Source organism: Bradysia coprophila, unplaced genomic scaffold (assembly GCF_014529535.1).
Source record: "Bradysia coprophila strain Holo2 unplaced genomic scaffold, BU_Bcop_v1 contig_297, whole genome shotgun sequence".
In the NCBI taxonomy this organism is placed as follows: domain Eukaryota; kingdom Metazoa; phylum Arthropoda; class Insecta; order Diptera; family Sciaridae; genus Bradysia; species Bradysia coprophila.
This window is the reverse complement of record NW_023503555.1, coordinates 4,784,695-4,795,831: the sequence shown is the minus strand read 5'-3', so window position 1 is coordinate 4,795,831 and position 11,137 is coordinate 4,784,695. Positions and strand designations below refer to the sequence as shown.

At 35.0% G+C, this 11,137-nt stretch overlaps 2 protein-coding genes across 4 annotated transcripts; both read right to left on the bottom strand.

The window, feature by feature from the left end:
* Window positions 1-9,560: 9,560 nt before the first annotated feature.
* On the bottom strand, window positions 9,561-10,309 carry LOC119079168 (shematrin-like protein 2). Of its 3 annotated transcripts, none has more exons than XM_037186986.1 (2): window positions 9,932-10,309; window positions 9,561-9,852 (listed from the first exon to the last, which is right to left on the bottom strand). In XM_037186986.1, the coding sequence occupies exons 1-2, from the start codon at window positions 10,070-10,072 to the stop codon at window positions 9,622-9,624; spliced, it is 372 nt and encodes a 123-aa protein (XP_037042881.1). In that variant the 5' UTR covers window positions 10,073-10,309; the 3' UTR covers window positions 9,561-9,621. The 3 variants fall into 3 exon arrangements, with proteins under 3 accessions (XP_037042881.1, XP_037042878.1, XP_037042880.1); XM_037186983.1 differs by having other exon boundaries at window positions 9,561-9,879; window positions 9,932-10,307; XM_037186985.1 differs by having other exon boundaries at window positions 9,561-9,858; window positions 9,932-10,217.
* A 234-nt stretch (window positions 10,310-10,543) lies between these two features.
* LOC119079167 (probable serine/threonine-protein kinase clkA) lies at window positions 10,544-11,137 on the bottom strand. The gene is made up of 2 exons (XM_037186982.1): window positions 10,929-11,137; window positions 10,544-10,868 (listed from the first exon to the last, which is right to left on the bottom strand). Exons 1-2 carry the CDS (start codon window positions 11,065-11,067, stop codon window positions 10,633-10,635), a joined length of 375 nt encoding a protein of 124 aa, XP_037042877.1. The 5' UTR covers window positions 11,068-11,137; the 3' UTR covers window positions 10,544-10,632.

Sequence of the window (11,137 nt, the reverse complement as noted above, 5' to 3'; positions counted from 1 at the left end):
AACGTTGACTATATTTTCCAATTCCATAGGATGTTCTACATAGTGTTCCGCACAGAAATCCAGGAATAGTAAATAAGTGTTTGTGTCTCTGCTTTCGAAGAGCTTTAAGCTCATTTTATATTCCACTGAAAGCTTCTAAATTTTTAATGGCAGCCCAAACTACACACACAAAGCGACACATTGTTTTGGCTAAACATAGGAGCTTGTTCTTATGTAGGCTGATACGATCGCCCCGCAGACAATTCGTGTGACAAATGAAGCAGAAGAATCTTCTGAGAAGATTTGAAAATAGCCATTTGCCTGTACTCAGTTTCTGAAAGGCCTCCAACATGAATGTTAATTCGTGGTATATGTCATTACTACCACATAAGATAAGACTAACTACGCAATATTATTAATGTTTAATAATCAAATCTATTCCATAATAAAAGAACATTTTGAAAACATAAATAAATAATAAATAAGAGGCAAAAGAAGACGAAAATTGCCATAATGACGAAATTTTGCTTTGCAATCACTCTTTTATATTTCAATTCAAAAAGAATATTGCGAAAATAAATATATTCAAACATCATTATAATGTTACATAACGTATGTGTAACATGATGGTTATCATCATACATAAAAAAGTGGAAGAAAAGAACGAATAAGAACTGGCTGGAATGCCATTTACATAAATAAAAATATTCAAAAATTCAATTTTCCCATATTTGCCACAATTTCTTCGCCAAGTCTCATACACATTACATAATAAGTATATATCTTGCACATCTTCTTATAGTTCCATAATCATAATACAGTCAGTCAATCGTTACGCACTCTCCATATAGACATTTTTCACCGAGTAAAATAAACTTCTCATGGAAATTTTTTGAGTGCTATTCTCAATTGAGTGTACACATTTCCCAGAAAATATTAAACAATAAATTGCATGAATATACCGCCACTTTTTAAAACCACCCCCACCCCCCACAATCATATCATTCACAAACGAAAAAGCGTACACGTTGCCAATATTTACCTTTTTTTCATATAAAACGATGAAATTTGACTAAGTTGTGCGACGTCGTTTTTAACATCGTCTTCTAGTCTTCTGCTTAGTAATAAATAGAAGGATTTCCAAATAAATACACTCGAGGGTTGAAGATAACGCTGTGTGTTTGAAACGAAAAATGTCGCCCGTGAAATTATTTTGATTGTGGCTTGATATTGTATTAAAATGGTATATGGTATGTGTATATGACCTATCCACCACACGGTTGTACACAGTGTCGAATCTAACCATAAAAATTTAGGAAATTTAAAATTGTTCCCCTGGTTTGTGTCTTTACTAAACTTTGAGCTATACGTTCACACTCAGAAATTTGCTCTTATTTGCACATTCCCATCGGGGATAGATAGGTAATTCCAACTCGAACGATTTACGACTCTTGCTTCGCTCTGACTGTGGACTTTGCTAGAATTTGTTATAATTTCCGATTTTCCCCGGGATGAACACAACGTTTTTCATGTGTGTATGGTGGAACAAATTACTTACTTTACTTACTTACTTACAAATTACTATTCCTAATATTTGTATGACAATTCAACTTGTGTCTTGTGAACAATATTTTTATGTCAGATGTTACGGTGTAACAATTATACTTTAAACTTTCTGCTAAACTTTATAACGTATTTATTGGTCTATAGGCAGAGCGAAGCGAGAGCCGTCAATCGTTCGAGTTAAAATTTTCTAACGTTATTTACGTGTGTGTGGTGTGATTAACCTGTTTCCTCCAAGAGACAAGCACCAAGTTACAATATTTTTGAAAACAAAGTAAAAATATTAAGAGTGTTGAGAAAGTAAAAAATTTCTGAACTGTCATTGAAAAGTCCAGTTATTGTGTGAATTTTGTTGATCCGAGGCGAATCCAAGGTCAACAAACACAGTATAACGATACCTTTCAACTTTTATCCCGAGTTTTGTGCTGGATTTTACATGTTAGGGCCGCCAAAAATTCAAGAAAATCGATGTAGAATGATTTTCGACCCACTAGCATGCAAAAGCCATTTTCCAGAGCCTATTTTTGGTAGTACTTTTTTTCAAATTTCCAAATTTTCCAAAGTCTTCTCTAATTTTCCAAAAATATTCTCAGCCATCTTCGCTTGGCCTTTGAAGTGTAGAAAATAGTGATAATCACACTTTTTATCATTCACGTTATTCATCCCCCTGGACCTCTTGGTTAATTTTCTCTTTGAAAAAATGCGGCACTGGTTGTACGACTACCGTATTAGATTTTGTTGAAATTTCGCAGTATAAAATATTTTGTGACATTAACTGGGGATATGTGAAGGATCAATGCGGAACGTAATATATGGAAATGTGTCTTCGAGTGTGTTTTAAGAATGAGTTTTCAGAAGTTGAGACACACACACATCATTCATAATAAAATTTTGGGTGCGTAACGGTATAAACAGACAATGTTTTTGGAAGAGCTTGATTGAATGAATGAAATGTTGTCGGAATTATATAGTCATTAATGTCACAAAATGTTGGGTTCACCGAAGATTTATATCTTCTTGATGTAGTTTTTCTTTGATAAACATATCCTCCAATTAATTTCATTGTGGCATATGATGTATGGCAAGATTGATTGGAATTTTATGGTTGTGTGCTTTTTCGGTCAGATGATGCAATTGTATGATACAGAGAAGTTGAGTAGCAATTATCGATCATCCGAAAATGTTATATTTAGTTTCGAAAAGACAGACAGCCACTGTGAGCGTTTTTTCAAATTGAAATTTTAAACTGCAAAAGTTACCTCGATCAGTCTAAAATGAAGCCACATCCCTGGTGGATTAATTGACGAACTTTGCAACTCTTCGAACTTAAACGGAAGTAACAATTCCTCATGGAATTTTTCTAGCGAATATATATACGTCCTGAAGATCACTCAAGTTTCATAATTTGAGTAGTTGCAGTGTGTTTGGTTGCTGCAACGATGCACACAGTGAATGACTCGTATGAATTTGTGTTTATGTGTCTAGCATACATTTAGGCGAGATATCAATTAAACTCCTAACTTTCCTCAGAGAGTATTTGCTTACTTTAAAGAAGTCACGTTAAGCCGGTGGATCAGACTGCATTTGTTTTTTCCAGTTAAAGGCTGTTAGTGAGGTATCTAAACAAACAAATCAAAAGTCTACCTTTTTTGGTTAGGTAACGATGTTGTAGTCTTCTTTTCTTTATCGGATCTGGTACTTCTTTTGATCTAAGCATTTTGAAGACATCTTGTACTTCATAAGATCACAAGTTTTAATCTACGTCTCATAAGACTACATATGACATGAGCCGGAGCTTTTGCTTATTTTTGACGTGTTATTCGATGACAGATGACGTGGTCGTCTTCCACTGTTTCAAGATTGTTTCACTTTTCATAAACACACAAGCCTCTGTGTTATTTCCCCCTTGGTACAAACAAAGTTAATCAAACCTGCCAGTTACGTAGAGAACGTTTATTTGCCACAAAACGAGTCGAAACTATGATGTAATTTCATTTATTCCATCCCATCCTTACTTGTACAGCCCTTTATTTTGTTAACAAGCATGGAATATCATAAATGTTTTAAAAACGATGGGTCCGTGCGGTGTGTCACTTTCATACATTTCATCCACATGTTGTTTTCATTTATCCATGCGTTCTGGATGAATACACGATAATTTTAACTAATTATTTGTACTGGGCAGACTTTCTGTAGGACATTCCGTGACTTCTGATTTATGTGTTATTTAACTGATTTAACAATGTTCAGCTAATTACTGGACTTGAAATGCATTTGGGATGTTATGCGATGATGGAATTTCGAATAGCAGTTGGTGGTCGACACTAAGCTAGTGGTCGGTCGGTACTTAATCAACTTATAAAAGTTACATTTGGCACTTATTTGAGTACGTTACTCGAATCGGTAGGTCATCCTTGTGCCAGAAAACCTTTCATATGAAAGTATTTTCAGCGGGGACGGGTAACTTTGATTATATTTCCAGGTAACTTTTAAAGGCTCGGAACAGGTCAGATATCCATCGACCTGCCCTGAAACCAGATTTCATCTGATCTGACCTAAACTTTATAAGGTAGGTGCTATTCGCACATTGTGCGAATAGTCACTTTATAATACTTTGACTATTCGTACAATGTGCGAATAGCCAAAGTATTATAAAGTAACTGTTCGCACATTGTACGAATAGCCAAAGTATTTTCGATTTTATAAGTTCAGCAACTTACCTGATCTGGATTCCTCAGAACTGTTGTGATCTGAATTTGCCAGAACTGGATCTGATCTGACCTGAACTGAAAAGTTGTTACTGTGCCAGGTTGGGTCATCCATTTTCAGGTTACTCATGAGTTTAGAGTTAGGGGCAGTTAAAAATGTGTATATCTGTCCTAGGACTCGTTCAATTTGAATAAGGCTTGCTATTTGATAACCATTTGACACTTACCATTTAAAGAGATAGTTCAGAATTTTAGTAGATTACACATTCAGTGGTATGTACGCAAGTCAATTTAAATTGGACTTCTAGATACATTCAGCATGATACAAAATCTTGTACTTCATTTGTTTTAATATTCATTTTACTGTTTCAATTGCGTTGTTGTAACACATAAAAGTTTCAGGTTTTATCTGATGCCATGAGAAGAAGAATATTTAACAAGAAATGCGAGATCAACACCTCAACCTATTTTTAATAGTCAAACATAAAATTTATGCATTCCGCTAGCCACAGAAGACTGAGTTTACTGATTTGTCTCGTTTACTGTCAAAAATGTCTCTAGGTGTTCATCTAGCAATTTTTGTTCAATATTTTCCTTCTATCAGTGAATCTAACTTATTTGGTTGGAACGATGAGATGTTAAATTTGGTGAGGCGACATAACTACACGGTCAATATCGTCAGGAACGATATTATCGTTTTTTAGACGATAGTATCGTCTAAAAAACGATAGTATCGTTTTTTGGACGATAGTATCGTTTTTTAGACGATAGTATCGTCCAAAAAACGATAGTATCGTTTTTTAGACGATACTATCGTCTAAAAAACGATAATATCGTCTAAAAAAATTTCATCCAGGACGATAATATCGTCTAAAATTATAAATTTTAAAATATTTTCAGGACGATATTATCGTTTTCTTGACGATATTATCGTTTAAAAAAACGATAATATCGTTTTTTTGGACGATACTATCGTTTTCTTGGACGATACTATCGTTTTTTTGATGATACTATCGTCTAAAAAACGATATTATCGTTCAAAAAACGATAATATCGTTTTTTTGACGATAATATCGTCCTGGATGAAAATATCCGCTGGACGATATTATCGTTATTTTCTTTTTCTGAACAAATTTATCGTTATTTTGGACGATATTATCGTCCTGGTCGATAATTTTTGGGACGATAATATCGTTTTTAATTTATTAATTTTTTTAAATTTGAGACGATAATATCGTCCAGGACGATAATATCGTTTTTAATTTATTTAAAATAAAAATTCTAGACGATAAAATCGTCCTGGGCGATATTATCGTTCTGGATGGTTGTTGACGACGAAACACAAAATCTTGTAGATAAACACCTTTTTATAGACGGCAAATATATATTAAAAATTGGTTCATTTGGTTCCGTAAATTTAAATTTTATAATAGAAAAATTACACAGACTAATTATGAGACGATGCGAGAAAAAAAAAATTAACTCCTAAGTTCCGACACCGTTCCGGCGCCCGGCTCGCATTGCGGCCCTCCGCTTCGCTCCGGTGCAATGGGCCGGATCGCTCGGCGTGTTAAAACGCTTTTTATGTACAATCTAAGTTGGTATTCATTTCGTAAAAAGATGAATTATTTAGGGACGAACTAAACGCCTTTTTTAAACACTGATGTGTAGGTGATTTCCTCTGACAATTGTTTTTTGATATTTTGGAAGAGAATTCGGTTCTTGCTGCACCTCTGAGTAAAATTAAGTCCTGGACAATATTACCACCCAAAACTAAACGATAATATCGTTTTTTTAAACGATAGTATCGTGCTGGACGATATTATCATTTAAGAAAACGATAATATCGCCCAGGACGATATTATCGTACAGAAAACGAAAATATCCATTAGATTCGTCCAGAAAACGATACTATCGTCCAGACAATATTTTAGAATTTTCCAATTTAGACGATATTATCGTCCTGGATGAAAATTTTTTGGACGATAATATCGTTTTTTTTGGACGATAGTATCGTCTAAAAAACGATAATATCGTTTTTTAGACGACACTATCGTCCAAAAAACGATATTATCGTTTTTTTGGACGATACTATCGTCTAAAAACGATATTATCGTTTTTTAGACGATAGTATCGTTTTTTAGATGATAGTATCGTCCAAAAAAACGATAATATCGTTCCTGACGATATTGACGGTGTCGAAATGTCCCGCCACCGTTAAATTTTTATTTAAAAACGTTTAGCTTTTTACAAACGGCAATCATAACGTCGCTGTAGTTGTCGATTTTTTTTAAATTTTCAACTGTTTGATCAAACAAAATCTAATACTTCAATAGTTTAAACACCGATTTTGCTGTTGACAACAAATGAAATACAGCGGGTATAGAACTTTGAATAGTGTAAAAACTGGGCTTTTAAAAGTATCTGAAGTCAATTGAACCAAAAATAATTTCACGAGCGAAATAGCGAAGAGATTGCTGGATACTCCTGCGAAGTGCATTGGATGATTGTAATGCTTACGCATCAACACACCCTGCAACACCACTAATCACACCGTAACGATCGATTGTTTTATTTGTTAAGCATTAAAAATGTGTGTAACGCAACAGATAGGTAGGTGGAGGTATATATGTATGATGTAAACGTGTTATGCATCGCATAGTAGCGAATCTAACACAACTTCCTGGTAATATATGTTTGTCCATTGAACCATACCGATGGAATACTGTAAATTAACAACATATTTAATATGGACGCAGTGTCGTGTAATGTTATCCCGAGCTTAATTACATTTATCCACATTTATATTTATTAAACAGAAGTAGGGTGAAGAGATGGGAAAAGTTGCAACATTAAAGGTGGGAAGTTGGAGCACTGGGGGATGTAGCGCGAGCCCACACATACACGCAACACTATTAACACATCTCAGATGATTTCTCATGTTGAAATATATTATGTTAGCATAAACTCGACTTTGAAATTGATTGATGTTTTTTCCCTCAAACAATTTTTTTCTATCGTCGTCTCCACTTCTTTTCCATCTTGTTGTTTAGTTGTTTTACTCTCGTGTTTCATGTATACACTTTCCACATACAGCAGCTTCGCATTACAAAAGTAAAATTCGAAAGACAAACTCATTCATTTTGCACAGAGCAGCTTAGACGAACCAATTTAACTTTACCTTTTCTTTTTCGGGGGTTTCGGTGCGATATTGGTTTTTATGTGTGTTTATATATTCACTGTTTCCAAACAGACTGGTGAACGTTATCGCATGTTATATTACTCATGTTGTAATACGGGATGCTTGGGAAAAACTTTTCGAATGAAAAGTGTCAAGTTTCGTCATGCTATGAAATGGCGTAACATATGAACACTCAAAGAACGCTCATGCTGACATTCTGTGAATGAAAGGGGGAAGTATTTACTTTCAAGTTTAAAATGTCTTTCAGTTATTTTGTCTATCACTCAACCCAACCGAATGTAAGAATTTATCGCACATTTTTATACAGTTGAATGCAGTTTTCTTTTAGGATAATCCCAATTTTATTAAGAATGCGTCTGTTAGATTATATACCGCTGTTGATTGCCGTTTATAGTCTCATACATAGAAAAGCATGAAAAGATGAAAAGTAGAATTTTGTTGATCAGAGGCGGAACCGAGGTCAATAAACACACGAAAATTAGACTTTTTGTCAAGAAATGGATTTTACATGCTGAGGGCGTCGCGTAGAAAGTAGTACTTGAAACACGAAAAGTACGGTTTTCGATGCATGTAGTAAAGAATTGAAAGGAAACTAGTTGGTATCTAAGAAAACATTTCGATCACCCCGTGCAAACATAGTGCGTCCATTAAATTTCACCCTGCCTTTGATATCTAATGCGAAATGTGAGATTTTCACAAAATCTATACACCATAGACAGCCCGTCCGATGGACTACAAGGTCAATAAGCTGGGAAGATTGTGGAGCGATGTAATATTAGGAACCGACCCACTACGAAGTCAATAATCCCATAGTATCAGAAAGGAAACCAAAAACCTTGAAAAATCATCCCAACATCACCTCAAAATCATGAATTTCTAGAACTGGGAAGATGATAACCCATGTGGAACGATGTACTAATAGGAACCAACCCACTACCAAATCAATAATCCCAAAATTTTAGAAAGAAACCCAAAAAACCTTGAAAATCCTTCAAAATTAGGAAATTAGGAACCAACTTACTGCCATGTTCATAATCCCAAAAATGTTCTCTTCAAAAAAAAACATTTCCTTTCATTCTAAACTTTTGTTTCGTTTGGTGTGGTCTAAATTATTCATTTCCAATTAACATTGTGTTGTAAACATATGCGAAAAACCTTGGCCTGCCCTTAAAAATAGCATATTTTCGAACACATCTCTGGACCGATTTTACCCACATTTTGATTAACTTTCAGGAAAAAACGATTATTTTTGCAGATTCGTCATCTAAAACCGTAAGAAAATGCTTCCCTCTTACAGGCCCGGACTGGCCATATGAGGCGACTTGGAAAATCACATGTGCGCCTTTTGTAATTTTGCTATGTGGTCGCCTTTCAATAGAGCTTTTTGGCGTCTTTTCTTCACTTCAAGCGCCATCTCCTATATTTCAAAGGAACGCCTTTCGCTAGTCAGTCCGGCTCTTACTGTCTACTTCGAATTCCATGTGTTACATACAGCATGTTAAGAGCGGTCACCCCTTGGCAAATTTTTAGCCTACATTTGTGCGCAAAAAAATTCGTTTTTTGATGATTTCTCCGAACCAAAATCTTTTTTTGAAAAAGTAAAACCATTAAAGCATGCAAAAATGTTACTTTTAATGGAAAAACTGGTTTGTGGTTGATAACTTATCCCACTTGGAGAAACCTTTGGAAAATGTGTAAATTACACATTTTGCAATGTTTTCTCCCAGTAGGTAAAGTTTTGACTTATAAACAAAATTTTCCTTTAAAAGTAACACATTTTTGCATGCTTTAATGGTTTTACTTTTACAAAAGAAGGTTTTGGTTCAGAGAAATCATCAAAAAACGAATATTTTTGCGCACAAATGTAGGCTAAAAATTTGCCAAGGGGTGAGCCCTCTTAAGACCAAAAGCCTTCAGTAATATTTGTAAATCCAAGAAAATCCGAAAAACTAGAGAAGAAAATCCTCAAAAATCGATATAAATACTTGAATATCCACCAGAAATGGTAAAGCAAAATTCTTGGAAATACTCTGTCTGCCAAATTTACATTCATCCGTTCATTTATGTTCACTTGGCCAACTGAATTAGTTATTTGTTTTGAAAAAATGTTTGTTTAAAAAAAGTTGATGGAATTCTTTAATTTCATTAATTGTATCTCAAGTCTTGCCTCTACTTCTTCTTCTTGCCAAACGTATTATTAAAAGGATTTAAGTCAAAGTTGTTTGGTGAGTCGTTAAACGGATTCAAATCAAAATTGTTATAATATTGACCTTGACCTTGACCATATTGTCCCTGACCGTATTGTCCCTGACCGTATTGACCTTGACCATACTGTCCCTGACCATATTGTCCACCATAACCACCATAACCGTTTAGTCCTTGACCGTATTGTCCACCATATTGACCTTGACCGTATTGTCCACCTGAGATTTTCGAGTTGATTGATAACGTACTATGAACTTGACGCACACAATCTCTTACCGAATTGGCGAACTTTTCTTATTAGAGGAATTTGACTTCCATTGACATCAACGACACTGATATCTGACGATTTTACGGGAATAGATCGGCTGTAAGCGGTTCCCAGCACCACAAATATTACCACTAGAACGAATTTCATGTTCTACGCCACAAAGGATAAAACAGTCGAAGGAAAGGGTACACAAAGTATATCTAAAATTACGTCTTTCGATTATAGACGTAGCGAATCACTAAGCTAAACTTATTTGTTGAACTGGATGACCAGCGAGCATACGGACCTCTTTTATACATTTTTCACAAAATCGGTAAGTAATTAAATTTCTATTATGATCGTGCTATGCAAATGATTAGCACCAATTCTGACGACCACGTTGGGACCATGCGAAAGTTTTTTTTTTCTCATATACCGATTCATGGTTCATCACTAATGTGTAGATGAAGGCACATCTAAACAACAACGTGACTGTTATGTTGATAAGCAGAGTCGCAGTTAGAGCATCTGTTCCAGTTCACACATTCGTTAGTTTGATAAAATATTTAATTCTAAGAAAATCTAACGTCTGTCTGGTAACGACGAAAGATTCCCAAAAACACAGTACAAGACGCAAAATTAATTCACTCGCCACATCGGTTTCGTTTTATTGAAAAAAAAAAACTCTTGCACATTTCTGGTACAACTATTGAACCAAAATGGACACACTACTTCTTCTTTCCGAAGAAATTTGAATTGTTGAATGGATTAAGGTCGTAGTTGTTTGGTGAATTATTGAACGGGTTCAAATCAAAGTTGTTGTAGGTTTGGCGATGAGGTGAATCGTTGAATGGATTGCCATCATAGTTGTTGGGCGTGTCATTGTATGGATTGAAGTCGAAGTTGTTATATCCACCATATCCTCCATATCCCCCATATCCTCCACCTCCATAGTTACCGTAGCCTTCAAATATGTTCATTAATCAAAAGAACGTTAAGCCAACAAAAACAGTCTCCCGCTCACCGAATTGACGAGCTTTCCGAACTAGAGGTACTGGATTACCACTTAACGAGTCAACACTTATATCGGTTGGTTTGATTGGTACAGTCCTGCCATACACATATCCAATTGTCAGGAATAACACAACGAGAATCGATTTCATTTTTTTTTTGGTATTAAAATAACGCACAGTAAACCTTAAACCAACTGGGGAAATGGCGACAAGTGGAGGA

Bases quoted from the DNA above. Each gene is read 5' to 3' on its own strand.
- LOC119079168 (XM_037186983.1), bottom strand. From the start codon at position 10,072: ATGAAATTCGTTCTAGTGGTAATATTTGTGGTGCTGGGAACCGCTTAC. The intron at 9,880-9,931 runs AAGAGATTGTGT...AACTCGAAAATC, and splicing joins GAAAAGTTCGCCAATTCGGT to TCAGGTGGACAATACGGTCA.
- LOC119079167 (XM_037186982.1), bottom strand. From the start codon at position 11,067: ATGAAATCGATTCTCGTTGTGTTATTCCTGACAATTGGATATGTGTAT. The intron at 10,869-10,928 runs GTGAGCGGGAGA...ACATATTTGAAG, and splicing joins TCGGAAAGCTCGTCAATTCG to GCTACGGTAACTATGGAGGT.